This window comes from Anomaloglossus baeobatrachus, chromosome 8 (assembly GCF_048569485.1).
Source record: "Anomaloglossus baeobatrachus isolate aAnoBae1 chromosome 8, aAnoBae1.hap1, whole genome shotgun sequence".
NCBI classification, from domain to species: domain Eukaryota; kingdom Metazoa; phylum Chordata; class Amphibia; order Anura; family Aromobatidae; genus Anomaloglossus; species Anomaloglossus baeobatrachus.
Window position 1 is genome coordinate 148,372,969 of NC_134360.1, and position 14,002 is coordinate 148,386,970.

Genomic DNA, 14,002 nt, shown 5'->3' on the forward strand with positions numbered 1-14,002 from the left:
TGACTAGACAACAGTCCAATAGCCACGTTTAGGATGCCACTAGGTACACTGAGTGTTTGCTAGTATAATGGCTTAGTTATAATGAGTTGGAGTGTGCAATGCAGGCAGACGTGCTGCAAATGTCTTTGCACTAGTGGGACTATGGCAAAGTCCAATAGCCACGTTTAGGATGCCACTAGGTACACTGAGTGTTTGCTAATATAATGGCTTAGTTATAATGAGTTGGAGTGTGCAATGCAGGTAGAGGTGCTGCAAATGTCTTTGCACTAGTGGGACTATAGCAAAGTCCAATAGCCACGTTTTGGATGCCACTAGGTACACTGAGTGTTCTCTAGTATAATGGCTTAGTTATAATGAGTTGGAGTGTGCAATGCAGGTAGAGGTGCTGCAAATGTCTTTGCACTAGTGTGACTAGACAAAAGTCCAATAGCCACGTTTAGGATGCCACTAGGTACACTGAGTGTTTACTAGTATAATGGCTTAGTTATAATGAGTTGGAGTGTGCAATGCAGGCAGACGTACTGCAAATGTCTTTGCACTAGTGGGACTATAGCAAAGTCCAATAGCCACGTTTAGGATGCCACTAGGTACACTGAGTGTTTGCTAGTATAATGGCTTAGTTATAATGAGTTGGAGTGTGCAATGCAGGCAGACGTGCTGCAAATGTCTTTGCACTAGTGTGACTAGACAAAAGTCCAATAGCCACGTTTAGGATGCCACTAGGTACACTGATTGTTTGCTAATATAATGGCTTAGTTATAATGAGTTGGAGTGTGCAATGCAGGTAGAGGTGCTGCAAATGTCTTTGCACTAGTGGGACTATAGCAAAGTCCAATAGCCACGTTTAGGATGCCACTAGGTACACTGAGTGTTTGCTAGTATAATGGCTTAGCTATAATGAGTTGGAGTGTGCAATGCAGGTAGAGGTGCTGCAAATGTCTTTGCACTAGTGGGACTATAGCAAAGTCCAATAGCCACGTTTAGGATGCCACTAAGTACACTGAGTGTTTGCTAGTATAATGGCTTAGTTATAATGAGTTGGAGTGTGCAATGCAGGTAGAGGTGCTGCAAATGTCTTTGCACTAGTGTGACTAGACAAAAGTCCAATAGCCACGTTTAGGATGCCACTAGGTACACTGAGTGTTTGCTAGTATAATGGCTTAGTTATAATGAGTTGGAGTGTGCAATGCAGGTAGAGGTGCTGCAAATGTCTTTGCACTAGTGTGACTAGACAAAAGTCCAATAGCCACGTTTAGGATGCCACTAGGTACACTGAGTGTTTGCTAGTCTAATGGCTTAGTTATAATGAGTTGGAGTGTGCAATGCAGGCAGACGTGCTGCAAATGTCTTTGCACTAGTGGGACTATAGCAAAGTCCAATAGCCACGTTTAGGATGCCACTAGGTACACTGAGTGTTTGCTAGTATAATGGCTTAGTTATAATGAGTTGGAGTGTGCAATGCAGGCAGAGGTGCTGCAAATGTCTTTGCACTAGTGTGACTAGACAACAGTCCAATAGCCATGTTTAGGATGCCACTAGGTACACTGAGTGTTTGCTAGTCTAATGGCTTGGTTATAATGAGTTGGAGTGTGCAATGCAGGTAGAGGTGCTGCAAATGTCTTTGCACTAGTGTGACTAGACAACAGTCCAATAGCCACGTTTAGGATGCCACTAGGTACACTGAGTGTTTGCTAGTATAATGGCTTAGTTATAATGAGTTGGAGTGTGCAATGCAGGCAGACGTGCTGCAAATGTCTTTGCACTAGTGGGACTATAGCAAAGTCCAATAGCCACGTTTAGGATGCCACTAGGTACAATGAGTGTTTGCTAGTATAATGGCTTAGTTATAATGAGTTGGAGTGTGCAATGCAGGCAGACGTGCTGCAAATGTCTTTGCACTAGTGGGACTATAGCAAAGTCCAATAGCCACATTTAGGATGCCACTAGGTACACTGAGTGTTTGCTAGTATAATGGCTTAGTTATAATGAGTTGGAGTGTGCAATGCAGGCAGACGTGCTGCAAATGTCTTTGCACTAGTGTGACTAGACAAAAGTCCAATAGCCACGTTTAGGATGCCACTAGGTACACTGAGTGTTTGCTAATATAATGGCTTAGTTATAATGAGTTGGAGTGTGCAATGCAGGTAGAGGTGCTGCAAATGTCTTTGCACTAGTGGGACTATAGCAAAGTCCAATAGCCACGTTTAGGATGCCACTAGGTACACTGAGTGTTTGCTAGTATAATGGCTTAGTTATAATGAGTTGGAGTGTGCAATGCAGGTAGAGGTGCTGCAAATGTGTTTGCACTAGTGTGACTAGACAAAAGTCCAATAACCACGTTTAGGATGCCACTAGGTACACTGAGTGTTTGGTAGTATAATGGCTTAGTTATAATGAGTTGAAGTGTGCAATGCAGGTAGACGTGCTGCAAATGTCTTTGCACTAGTGGGACTATAGCAAAGTCCAATAGCCACGTTTAGGATGCCACTAGGTACACTGAGTGTTTGCTAGTATAATGGCTTAGTTATAATGAGTTGGAGTGTGCAATGCAGGCAGAGGTGCTGCAAATGTCTTTGCACTAGTGGGACTATAGCAAAGTCCAATAGCCACGTTTAGGATGCCACTAGGTACACTGAGTGTTTGCTAGTATAATGGCTTAGTTATAATGAGTTGGAGTGTGCAATGCAGGCAGAGGTGCTGCAAATGTCTTTGCACTAGTGGGACTATAGCAAAGTCCAATAGCCACGTTTAGGATGCCACTAGGTACACTGAGTGTTTGCTAGTATAATGGCTTAGTTATAATGAGTTGGAGTGTGCAATGCAGGCAGACGTGCTGCAAATGTCTTTGCACTAGTGGGACTATAGCAAAGTCCAATAGCCACGTTTAGGATGCCACTAGGTACACTGAGTGTTTGCTAGTATAATTGGCTTAGTTATAATGAGTTGGAGTGTGCAATGCAGGCAGAGGTGCTGCAAATGTCTTTGCACTAGTGTGACTAGACAAAAGTCCAATAGCCACGTTTAGGATGCCACTAGGTACACTGAGTGTTTGATAGTATAATGGCTTAGTTATAATGAGTTGGAGTGTGCAATGCAGGCAGAGGTGCTGCAAATGTCTTTGCACTAGTGTGACTAGACAACAGTCCAATAGCCACGTTTAGGATGCCACTAGGTACACTGAGTGTTTGCTAGTCTAATGGCTTAGTTATAATGAGTTGGAGTGTGCAATGCAGGTAGAGGTGCTGCAAATGTCTTTGCACTAGTGTGACTAGACAACAGTCCAATAGCCACGTTTAGGATGCCACTAGGTACACTGAGTGTTTGCTAGTATAATGGCTTAGTTATAATGAGTTGGAGTGTGCAATGCAGGCAGACGTGCTGCAAATGTCTTTGCACTAGTGGGACTATGGCAAAGTCCAATAGCCACGTTTAGGATGCCACTAGGTACACTGAGTGTTTGCTAATATAATGGCTTAGTTATAATGAGTTGGAGTGTGCAATGCAGGTAGAGGTGCTGCAAATGTCTTTGCACTAGTGGGACTATAGCAAAGTCCAATAGCCACGTTTTGGATGCCACTAGGTACACTGAGTGTTCTCTAGTATAATGGCTTAGTTATAATGAGTTGGAGTGTGCAATGCAGGTAGAGGTGCTGCAAATGTCTTTGCACTAGTGTGACTAGACAAAAGTCCAATAGCCACGTTTAGGATGCCACTAGGTACACTGAGTGTTTGCTAGTATAATGGCTTAGTTATAATGAGTTGGAGTGTGCAATGCAGGCAGACGTACTGCAAATGTCTTTGCACTAGTGGGACTATAGCAAAGTCCAATAGCCACGTTTAGGATGCCACTAGGTACACTGAGTGTTTGCTAGTATAATGGCTTAGTTATAATGGGTTGAAGTGTGCAATGCAGGCAGACGTGCTGCAAATGTCTTTGCACTAGTGTGACTAGACAAAAGTCCAATAGCCACGTTTAGGATGCCACTAGGTACACTGAGTGTTTGCTAATATAATGGCTTAGTTATAATGAGTTGGAGTGTGCAATGCAGGTAGAGGTGCTGCAAATGTCTTTGCACTAGTGGGACTATAGCAAAGTCCAATAGCCACGTTTAGGATGCCACTAGGTACACTGAGTGTTTGCTAGTATAATGGCTTAGTTATAATGAGTTGGAGTGTGCAATGCAGGTAGAGGTGCTGCAAATGTCTTTGCACTAGTGGGACTATAGCAAAGTCCAATAGCCATGTTTAGGATGCCACTAAGTACACTGAGTGTTTGCTAGTATAATGGCTTAGTTATAATGAGTTGGAGTGTGCAATGCAGGTAGAGGTGCTGCAAATGTCTTTGCACTAGTGTGACTAGACAAAAGTCCAATAGCCACGTTTAGGATGCCACTAGGTACACTGAGTGTTTGCTAGTATAATGGCTTAGTTATAATGAGTTGGAGTGTGCAATGCAGGTAGAGGTGCTGCAAATGTCTTTGCACTAGTGTGACTAGACAAAAGTCCAATAGCCACGTTCAGGATGCCACTAGGTACACTGACTGTTTGCTAGTATAATGGCTTAGTTATAATGAGTTGGAGTGTGCAATGCAGGAAGACGTGCTGCAAATGTCTTTGCACTAGTGGGACTATAGCAAAGTCCAATAGCCACGTTTAGGATGCCACTAGGTACACTGAGTGTTTGCTAGTATAATGGCTTAGTTATAATGAGTTGGAGTGTGCAATGCAGGCAGAGGTGCTGCAAATGTCTTTGCACTAGTGGGACTATAGCAAAGTCCAATAGCCACGTTTAGGATGCCACTAGGTACACAGAGTGTTTGCTAGTATAATGGCTTAGTTATAATGAGTTGGAGTGTGCAATGCAGGCAGAGGTGCTGCAAATGTCTTTGCACTAGTGTGACTAGACAAAAGTCCAATAGCCACGTTTAGGATGCCACTAGGTACACTGAGTGTTTGCTAGTATAATGGCTTAGTTATAATGAGTTGGAGTGTGCAATGCAGGCAGAGGTGCTGCAAATGTCTTTGCACTAGTGTGACTAGACAACAGTCCAATAGCCATGTTTAGGATGCCACTAGGTACACTGAGTGTTTGCAAGTCTAATGGCTTAGTTATAATGAGTTGGAGTGTGCAATGCAGGTAGAGGTGCTGCAAATGTCTTTGCACTAGTGTGACTAGACAACAGTCCAATAGCCACGTTTAGGATGCCACTAGGTACACTGAGTGTTTGCTAGTATAATGGCTTAGTTATAATGAGTTGGAGTGTGCAATTCAGGCAGACGTGCTGCAAATGTCTTTGCACTAGTGGGACTATAGCAAAGTCCAATAGCCACGTTTAGGATGCCACTAGGTACAATGAGTGTTTGCTAGTATAATGGCTTAGTTATAATGAGTTGGAGTGTGCAATGCAGGCAGACGTGCTGCAAATGTCTTTGCACTAGTGGGACTATAGCAAAGTCCATTAGCCACGTTTAGGATGCCACTAGGTACACTGAGTGTTTGCTAGTATAATGGCTTAGTTATAATGAGTTGGAGTGTGCAATGCAGGCAGAGGTGCTGCAAATGTCTTTGCACTAGTGGGACTATAGCAAAGTCCAATAGCCACGTTTAGGATGCCACTAGGTACACTGAGTGTTTGCTAGTATAATGGCTTAGTTATAATGTGTTGGAGTGTGCAATGCAGGCAGACGTGCTGCAAATGTCTTTGCACTAGTGGGACTATAGCAAAGTCCAATAGCCACGTTTAGGATGCCACTAGGTACACTGAGTGTTTGCTAGTATAATTGGCTTAGTTATAATGAGTTGGAGTGTGCAATGCAGGCAGAGGTGCTGCAAATGTCTTTGCACTAGTGTGTCTAGACAAAAGTCCAATAGCCACGTTTAGGATGCCACTAGGTACACTGAGTGTTTGCTAGTATAATGGCTTAGTTATAATGAGTTGGAGTGTGCAATGCAGGCAGAGGTGCTGCAAATGTCTTTGCACTAGTGTGACTAGACAACAGTCCAATAGCCACGTTTAGGATGCCACTAGGTACACTGAGTGTTTGCTAGTCTAATGGCTTAGTTATAATGAGATGGAGTGTGCAATGCAGGTAGAGGTGCTGCAAATGTCTTTGCACTAGTTTGACTAGACAACAGTCCAATAGCCACGTTTAGGATGCCACTAGGTACACTGAGTGTTTGCTAGTATAATGGCTTAGTTATAATGAGTTGGAGTGTGCAATGCAGGCAGACGTGCTGCAAATGTCTTTGCACTAGTGGGACTATGGCAAAGTCCAATAGCCACGTTTAGGATGCCACTAGGTACACTGAGTGTTTGCTAGTATAATGGCTTAGTTATAATGAGTTGGAGTGTGCAATGCAGGCAGACGTGCTGCAAATGTCTTTGCACTAGTGGGACTATAGCAAAGTCCAATAGCCACGTTTAGGATGCCACTAGGTACACTGAGTGTTTGCTAGTATAATGGCTTAGTTATAATGAGTTGGAGTGTGCAATGCAGGCAGACGTGCTGCAAATGTCTTTGCACCAGTGTGACTAGACAAAAGTCCAATAGCCACGTTTAGGATGCCACTAAGTACACTGAGTGTTTGCTAATATAATGGCTTAGTTATAATGAGTTGGAGTGTGCAATGCAGGTAGAGGTGCTGCAAATGTCTTTGCACTAGTGGGACTATAGCAAAGTCCAATAGCCACGTTTTGGATGCCACTAGGTACACTGAGTGTTCTCTAGTATAATGGCTTAGTTATAATGAGTTGGAGTGTGCAATGCAGGTAGAGGTGCTGCAAATGTCTTTGCACTAGTGTGACTAGACAAAAGTCCAATAGCCACGTTTAGGATGCCACTAGGTACACTGAGTGTTTGCTAGTATAATGGCTTAGTTATAATGAGTTGGAGTGTGCAATGCAGGCAGACGTGCTGCAAATGTCTTTGCACTAGTGGGACTATAGCAAAGTCCAATAGCCACGTTTAGGATGCCACTAGGTACACTGAGTGTTTGCTAGTATAATGGCTTAGTTATAATGAGTTGGAGTGTGCAATGCAGGCAGAGGTGCTGCAAATGTCTTTGCACTAGTGGGACTATAGCAAAGTCCAATAGCCACGTTTAGGATGCCACTAGGTACACTGAGTGTTTTCTAGTATAATAGCTTAGTTATAATGTGTTGGAGTGTGCAATGCAGGCAGACGTGCTGCAAATGTCTTTGCACTAGTGGGACTATAGAAAAGTCCAATAGCCACGTTTAGGATGCCACTAGGTACACTGAGTGTTTGCTAGTATAATGGCTTAGTTATAATGAGTTGGAGTGTGCAATGCAGGCAGAGGTGCTGCAAATGTCTTTGCACTAGTGTGACTAGACAACAGTCCAATAGCCACGTTTAGGATGCCACTAGGTACACTGAGTGTTTGCTAGTATAATGGCTTAGTTATAATGAGTTGAAGTATGCAATGCAGGCAGAGGTGCTGCAAATGTCTTTGCACTAGTGTGACTAGACAAAAGTCCAATAGCCACGTTTAGGATGCCACTAGGTACACTGAGTGTTTGCTAGTATAATGGCTTAATTATAATGAGTTGGAGTGTGCAATGCAGGCAGACATGCTGCAAATATCTTTGCACTAGTGTGACTAGACAACAGTCCAATAGCCACGTTTAGGATGCCACTAGGTACACTGAGTGTTTGCTAGTATAATGGCTTAGTTATAATGTGTTGGAGTGTGCAATGCAGGCAGAGGTGCTGCAAATGTCTTTGCACTAGTGGGACTAGACAACAGTCCAATAGCCACGTTTAGGATGCCACTAGGTACACTGAGTGTTTGCTAGTCTAATGGCTTAGTTATAATGAGTTGGAGTGTGCAATGCAGGTAGAGGTGCTGCAAATGTCTTTGCACTAGTGTGACTAGACAGCAGTCCAATAGCCACGTTTAGGATGCCACTAGGTACACTGAGTGTTTGCTAGTATAATGGCTTAGTTATAATGAGTTGGAGTGTGCAATGCAGGCAGACGTGCTGCAAATGTCTTTGCACTAGTGGGACTATAGCAAAGTCCAATAGCCACGTTTAGGATGCCACTAGGTACACTGAGTGTTTGCTAGTATAATGGCTTAGTTATAATGAGTTGGAGTGTGCAATGCAGGCAGACGTGCTGCAAATGTCTTTGCACTAGTGGGACTATAGCAAAGTCCAATAGCCACGTTTAGGATGCCACTAGGTACACTGAGTGTTTGCTAGTATAATGGCTTAGTTATAATGAGTTGGAGTGTGCAATGCAGGCAGACGTGCTGCAAATGTCTTTGCACCAGTGTGACTAGACAAAAGTCCAATAGCCACGTTTAGGATGCCACTAGGTACACTGAGTGTTTGCTAATATAATGGCTTAGTTATAATGAGTTGGAGTGTGCAATGCAGGTAGAGGTGCTGCAAATGTCTTTGCACTAGTGGGACTATAGCAAAGTCCAATAGCCACGTTTTGGATGCCACTAGGTACACTGAGTGTTCTCTAGTATAATGGCTTAGTTATAATGAGTTGGAGTGTGCAATGCAGGTAGAGGTGCTGCAAATGTCTTTGCACTAGTGTGACTAGACAAAAGTCCAATAGCCACATTTAGGATGCCACTAGGTACACTGAGTGTTTGCTAATATAATGGCTTAGTTATAATGAGTTGGAGTGTGCAATGCAGGTAGAGGTGCTGCAAATGTCTTTGCACTAGTGGGACTATAGCAAAGTCCAATAGCCACGTTTTGGATGCCACTAGGTACACTGAGTGTTCTCTAGTATAATGGCTTAGTTATAATGAGTTGGAGTGTGCAATGCAGGTAGAGGTGCTGCAAATGTCTTTGCACTAGTGTGACTAGACAAAAGTCCAATAGCCACGTTTAGGATGCCACTAGGTACACTGAGTGTTTGCTAGTATAATGGCTTAGTTATAATGAGTTGGAGTGTGCAATGCAGGCAGACGTGCTGCAAATGTCTTTGCACTAGTGGGACTATAGCAAAGTCCAATAGCCACGTTTAGGATGCCACTAGGTACACTGAGTGTTTGCTAGTATAATGGCTTAGTTATAATGAGTTGGAGTGTGCAATGCAGGCAGAGGTGCTGCAAATGTCTTTGCACTAGTGGGACTATAGCAAAGTCCAATAGCCACGTTTAGGATGCCACTAGGTACACTGAGTGTTTTCTAGTATAATGGCTTAGTTATAATGTGTTGGAGTGTGCAATGCAGGCAGACGTGCTGCAAATGTCTTTGCACTAGTGGGACTATAGCAAAGTCCAATAGCCACGTTTAGGATGCCACTAGGTACACTGAGTGTTTGCTAGTATAATGGCTTAGTTATAATGAGTTGGAGTGTGCAATGCAGGCAGAGGTGCTGCAAATGTCTTTGCACTAGTGTGACTAGACAACAGTCCAATAGCCACGTTTAGGATGCCACTAGGTACACTGAGTGTTTGCTAGTATAATGGCTTAGTTATAATAAGTTGGAGTGTGCAATGCAGGCAGAGGTGCTGCAAATGTCTTTGCACTAGTGTGACTAGACAAAAGTCCAATAGCCACGTTTAGGATGCCACTAGGTACACTGAGTGTTTGCTAGTATAATGGCTTAATTATAATGAGTTGGAGTGTGCAATGCAGGCAGACATGCTGCAAATATCTTTGCACTAGTGTGACTAGACAACAGTCCAATAGCCACGTTTAGGATGCCACTAGGTACACTGAGTGTTTGCTAGTATAATGGCTTAGTTATAATGAGTTGGAGTGTGCAATGCAGGTAGAGGTGCTGCAAATGTCTTTGCACTAGTGTGACTAGACAACAGTCCAATAGCCACGTTTAGGATGCCACTAGGTACACTGAGTGTTTGCTAGTATAATGGCTTAGTTATAATGAGTTGGAGTGTGCAGAGGACAGGAGGGTACAGTGCCAGGATTGTGGGGCTCTGGGTAGAGGAAAGGAAGCCTGCCTTTCTATTCCCTCCTAATAGGGAAATGCAGGGAGGAAATCCCTGACCTTTGCTACACAGACGCTGTCGCTGTTTTCAGGACCTGTCACCTATGGCTCTGACCCTGCCGGTAAGCCCTTAAAAGGACTGATGGAAAGTGCTATCCCTATGCTGTCCAGCGCTGTGTATGGAGCGCATACAGCTGTATCAGCGATAGGACTCAGGACGGAGCTGCGCCAGTGATGTCTGACACCAAGGACGCAGAAGAGATAATGGCGTCCTGGAGGAAAATGTCCGGTTTTATAATGCAGGGACATGTGACATGGACATCCTATCACACATGCCGTTGCTTCTCTGGCTAAAAGTCCACTTAGCTGTGTGTGTGTCTGGGATTGGCTGACATGCTGGCCAGCCCCACAAGAAGCGCGCTTAGGGAAGGAAGACAAGGAAAAAAAAAAAATGGCGATCGCCATTATCCAAACAGGAGTGATCTGAAGGCGCTGTTCACGCACACTATACACTGAAATGTCATAATAGTGTGAGTCACAGAGTGACTTACACTATTACAGCGGAAAGTCAGCTAGGAATTAGCTGTTTTTTTGCTGCTAGAACCGTTCTTGAACGTTTCTAGAACTATTGAGCTTTTGCAAAAAGCTCGAGTTCTAGTTCGATCTAGAACAGGCCCCAAAATCACTCGAGCCTAGAACTGGAGAACCTCGAACCGCGAACCGCGCTCAACTCTAGTTGTGTGCACTGAGGAAATCATCCAGCCCTTTTTTAAAGCTGTGCATTGTATTCAATATGTGTATTTTGTATAGTATGTGTATATAGTGTTTGATGTGCATTTTGTGTGGTATGTTAATGTATTATTTGATGTGCATTGTGTATAATATGTATGTGCATTTTATTTTTTTTTATATAACAAAATAATTCTCAATAAGAAAATATATAAAATTCCCATCCTAATCTTTTTTATTCTTTGTATTAGAAATATAACCATTAATTATATTGTCGTTAAGACATACCTATTTAATAAGTGCAAACAGGTTATAAATGTGTCAATTTTACTTTTGAATACCACAATATTGAGTATTACTAATTATACAAGAATCCTATCATGGGTCCTCAATAGTCCCTTCAGTCATAACTTTTGTGCCCTCTCAGTTTTTGTTTCTACATGTATCTTAGAACATAGAGAGAAATTCGAGGAAGATTGTATGTCCTGGGACCCACAATGCTCATTCATAAATATAAAATGTATGTGTTTTTTCTGCAAGTGTATACAGTATGTAAAATCTTGGCTTCAGTTGAAGTGACGACTGATCATACGTTGTAGTATGAAAAGCGGACTTGATGAGCTCTCACTTATTTCAGCTTTTATCTTGTGAATTTTCAAGCAACCTTATATATTACAACTTCCATTTTAACTTCTAATAATCTTACATTCTCATTGAAAACAAATCCAACTATCTTCACTTGTGAAAGAATTATTAAATGCAAAATAACATGTTAGTCCTGGAAAAATAATAAAAATGAGAAAAGGGAAAAAATTCTTACTTCGCTCTTAATAGATCTTGATCTTTAAGCACAGAACCCTGCAAGTAGATGACTCTTTGAGACCACATTGGGATCTGGAGAACACGTCTGACTTGAACATCCATCTCCGTGGGACACAAGATCACCACATAATAATCCTGTTTTCAATAAAGATGAGAATTATGCATATACACAGTTTACACCAAAATGTAATGTGATTTAGTTGACTTGCAAAACAAAATTGACCTTTGCCATGTTGCAATTTCCATAGGAATTTATAGCCAGAACATTGAAGTTTGACTTGCACAAGATGATGTTCCCAATAGAGACAGACATCATCAATTAAGACTAATATAACCAAGTACTGAATATAAAAAGTAAGAGACTCCAGCAGCAAGTGGTGTGGTTCAAGTTGGGTAAATATTTATTAAACTAAGTGGTCCCTATTGTGGCTGGACAGGGACTGAATGCTAAAAGAGAAAACACACCTTCTTATTTAACATCTAATTATTGTTTTATTGAATGTTAAGTAATTAAGAAATAAGTGATACAAGCTAGATCTCATAGATAGAGATAAGTATTTCAGATACAAAGTTGCTTTTTACTCAGATTTTTCCAGATAATTCAGAGTTTAATGTTGCTTATTATGCTCCGTGAGCTCCCTAGACCCTATAGTCTTAGACATGTAATATGTAAACCTTAAAAAAAAAATACTTATACTCACCGTTCAACTCTTCAGCTTCCTAGAGTTGAGCTAACCTCAAGCGCGAGGCTCGGGGTTCGGGCTCGGAAAATTAGGTGAAAATCTCCCTGGTGAGTATCATGCTGTGCTGGTGTCTGCGTGATGCGCAGCATGGTGCGCACTGTGGGAAGTGTGTGATTGGCTCAAATTTGACTTACATTCTGCATTCTAAGATGTAATATTCACAGAGAAATTAAAAAAAATAAAACAGCACCACCCACCTCAGAAAGTGTTTTGCTGTGGGCTTAAAGCAAAACATTTCTGGAGGTGAGTGGGCAGTGCTTTTTTGTTTTAAATTTCTATGTGAACATTACAACTTAGAATGCAGAATATAAGTCAAAGTTGAGCCGATCACACACTTCCCGTAGCGTGCAAAATGCTGTGCATCCCTCAGACACCAGCAGAACGTGATACTCACCAGGGAGATTTTCACATAATTTTTCCGAGCCCGAACCCCGAGCCTCGAGCCTGAGGCTCACTCATCTCTCCTCTCCTTACAGTCACCTGTCCAGTCTGCTCTTTGTTGCATCATTAGATTGCCACTGCTCTCGTTTAGTTCTAAGGAGCTCTCGCCATGGGCCTGGAAGGGGGATGGTGAGGAGCAGAGTGATTGGAGAGGTGAGCAGTAATGGGTGTATTTAGATTTTTTTTATATTTTGATGACCTTTTGCAATTCAAAAAAATTGTAACTGATGGCCACAATTTGCTGAAACCATTTAGAAAAAAAGTACAAAAAAAAATCTGCATTTTGGCAACTGCAGATTTTTGTGCAGTTCAAGTAGAGTTCAATTCCACTCAAATTTTGCTTATCTCTAGTTATAGACAAATTATGTATGGGAATTACAAAATGGCATGTGGAAATATCTCAGGCTCCACATCGGTCAAACATTTTGTACTAGCAATGAAGCAATATTAGAGAAAAGGGACCAACTAGTAATCAAGGAAATTTAAAAGTTAATGCTGAATTAGTGCTTATAATGGGTTAAAATTACCTGAAGCCTCGGGTGTGCATAGAATTCATTCAAGAAATCCATTAAGAGATCAATCTTCAAAGAGCTGACACATAACACTACATGCTTTTCAGTTTGCGCTCGATGTCGACTGTAATTTCCTCCTGACTTTTGCCTTTCCATCCACAGATAGGCCAGCTGCTCAAACTAAGAGGTATAAATGGGCATGGGTTGATAAAGATCCTGTGTGTACAGAACACTTCTCTTACTGAAAATGGGATTGTTGTCACATTACTTTCCAAATCTAAAATACAAATCTTTGAAAAATACATTTAAAAATGCAATTGTTATTCCAAAGGATATTACACTTGTAGTTGGTCATCTTATGGAAAAAGTTGTATTTTTCTTTGCCTATGAGACTGTAGCTTAAAAACTGAAGACAACGTATTAGGCCAGCAGGAAGCCTTGTGGAATGCATAAATCTCAATGAGTTGTGCCACCCTTTCAAAGCTGCCCTTATTATCCGTATTACCTTTAGGCCATACTTTCACACAGAGCATTGGTTGCCTTTTTTTGTAATGAAAATCTGCTGCATTTAACAGTTCAAGCAAATACTATACAATAAGTGCAAACACCAGTCCATATGTTATAAAAGTAAAGAAATCTACTTTCTTCATAAAGAATTACAGTACAGACAAGAATAAAATAGAATAGTCAAAAAAACAGATACAAATTGAATATGCATACACCAACATGGGAAAGATTTTTACAAAATGTTAAAATGTCTATAGATTCAAAAGCCTAGAAGCCAGAAAAAAATGTAGTTTTGTAGTTTACAGACCC

At 41.8% G+C, this 14,002-nt stretch overlaps 1 protein-coding gene across 4 annotated transcripts in view; it reads right to left on the minus strand.

Annotated features, from left to right (window-relative positions):
- Positions 1-14,002, minus strand: part of KCNT2 (potassium sodium-activated channel subfamily T member 2) — a 1,626,062-nt gene that overhangs the window by 743,964 nt on the left and 868,096 nt on the right. For all 4 annotated transcript variants that reach the window (XM_075322033.1, XM_075322031.1, XM_075322032.1 and 1 more), the window contains exons 10-11: positions 13,202-13,366; positions 11,489-11,625 (exon numbers count right to left, since the gene is read on the minus strand). In XM_075322033.1, coding sequence (XP_075178148.1) covers positions 11,489-11,625; positions 13,202-13,366 — 302 coding nt within the window. The remainder of the gene's footprint in view (positions 1-11,488; positions 11,626-13,201; positions 13,367-14,002) is intronic.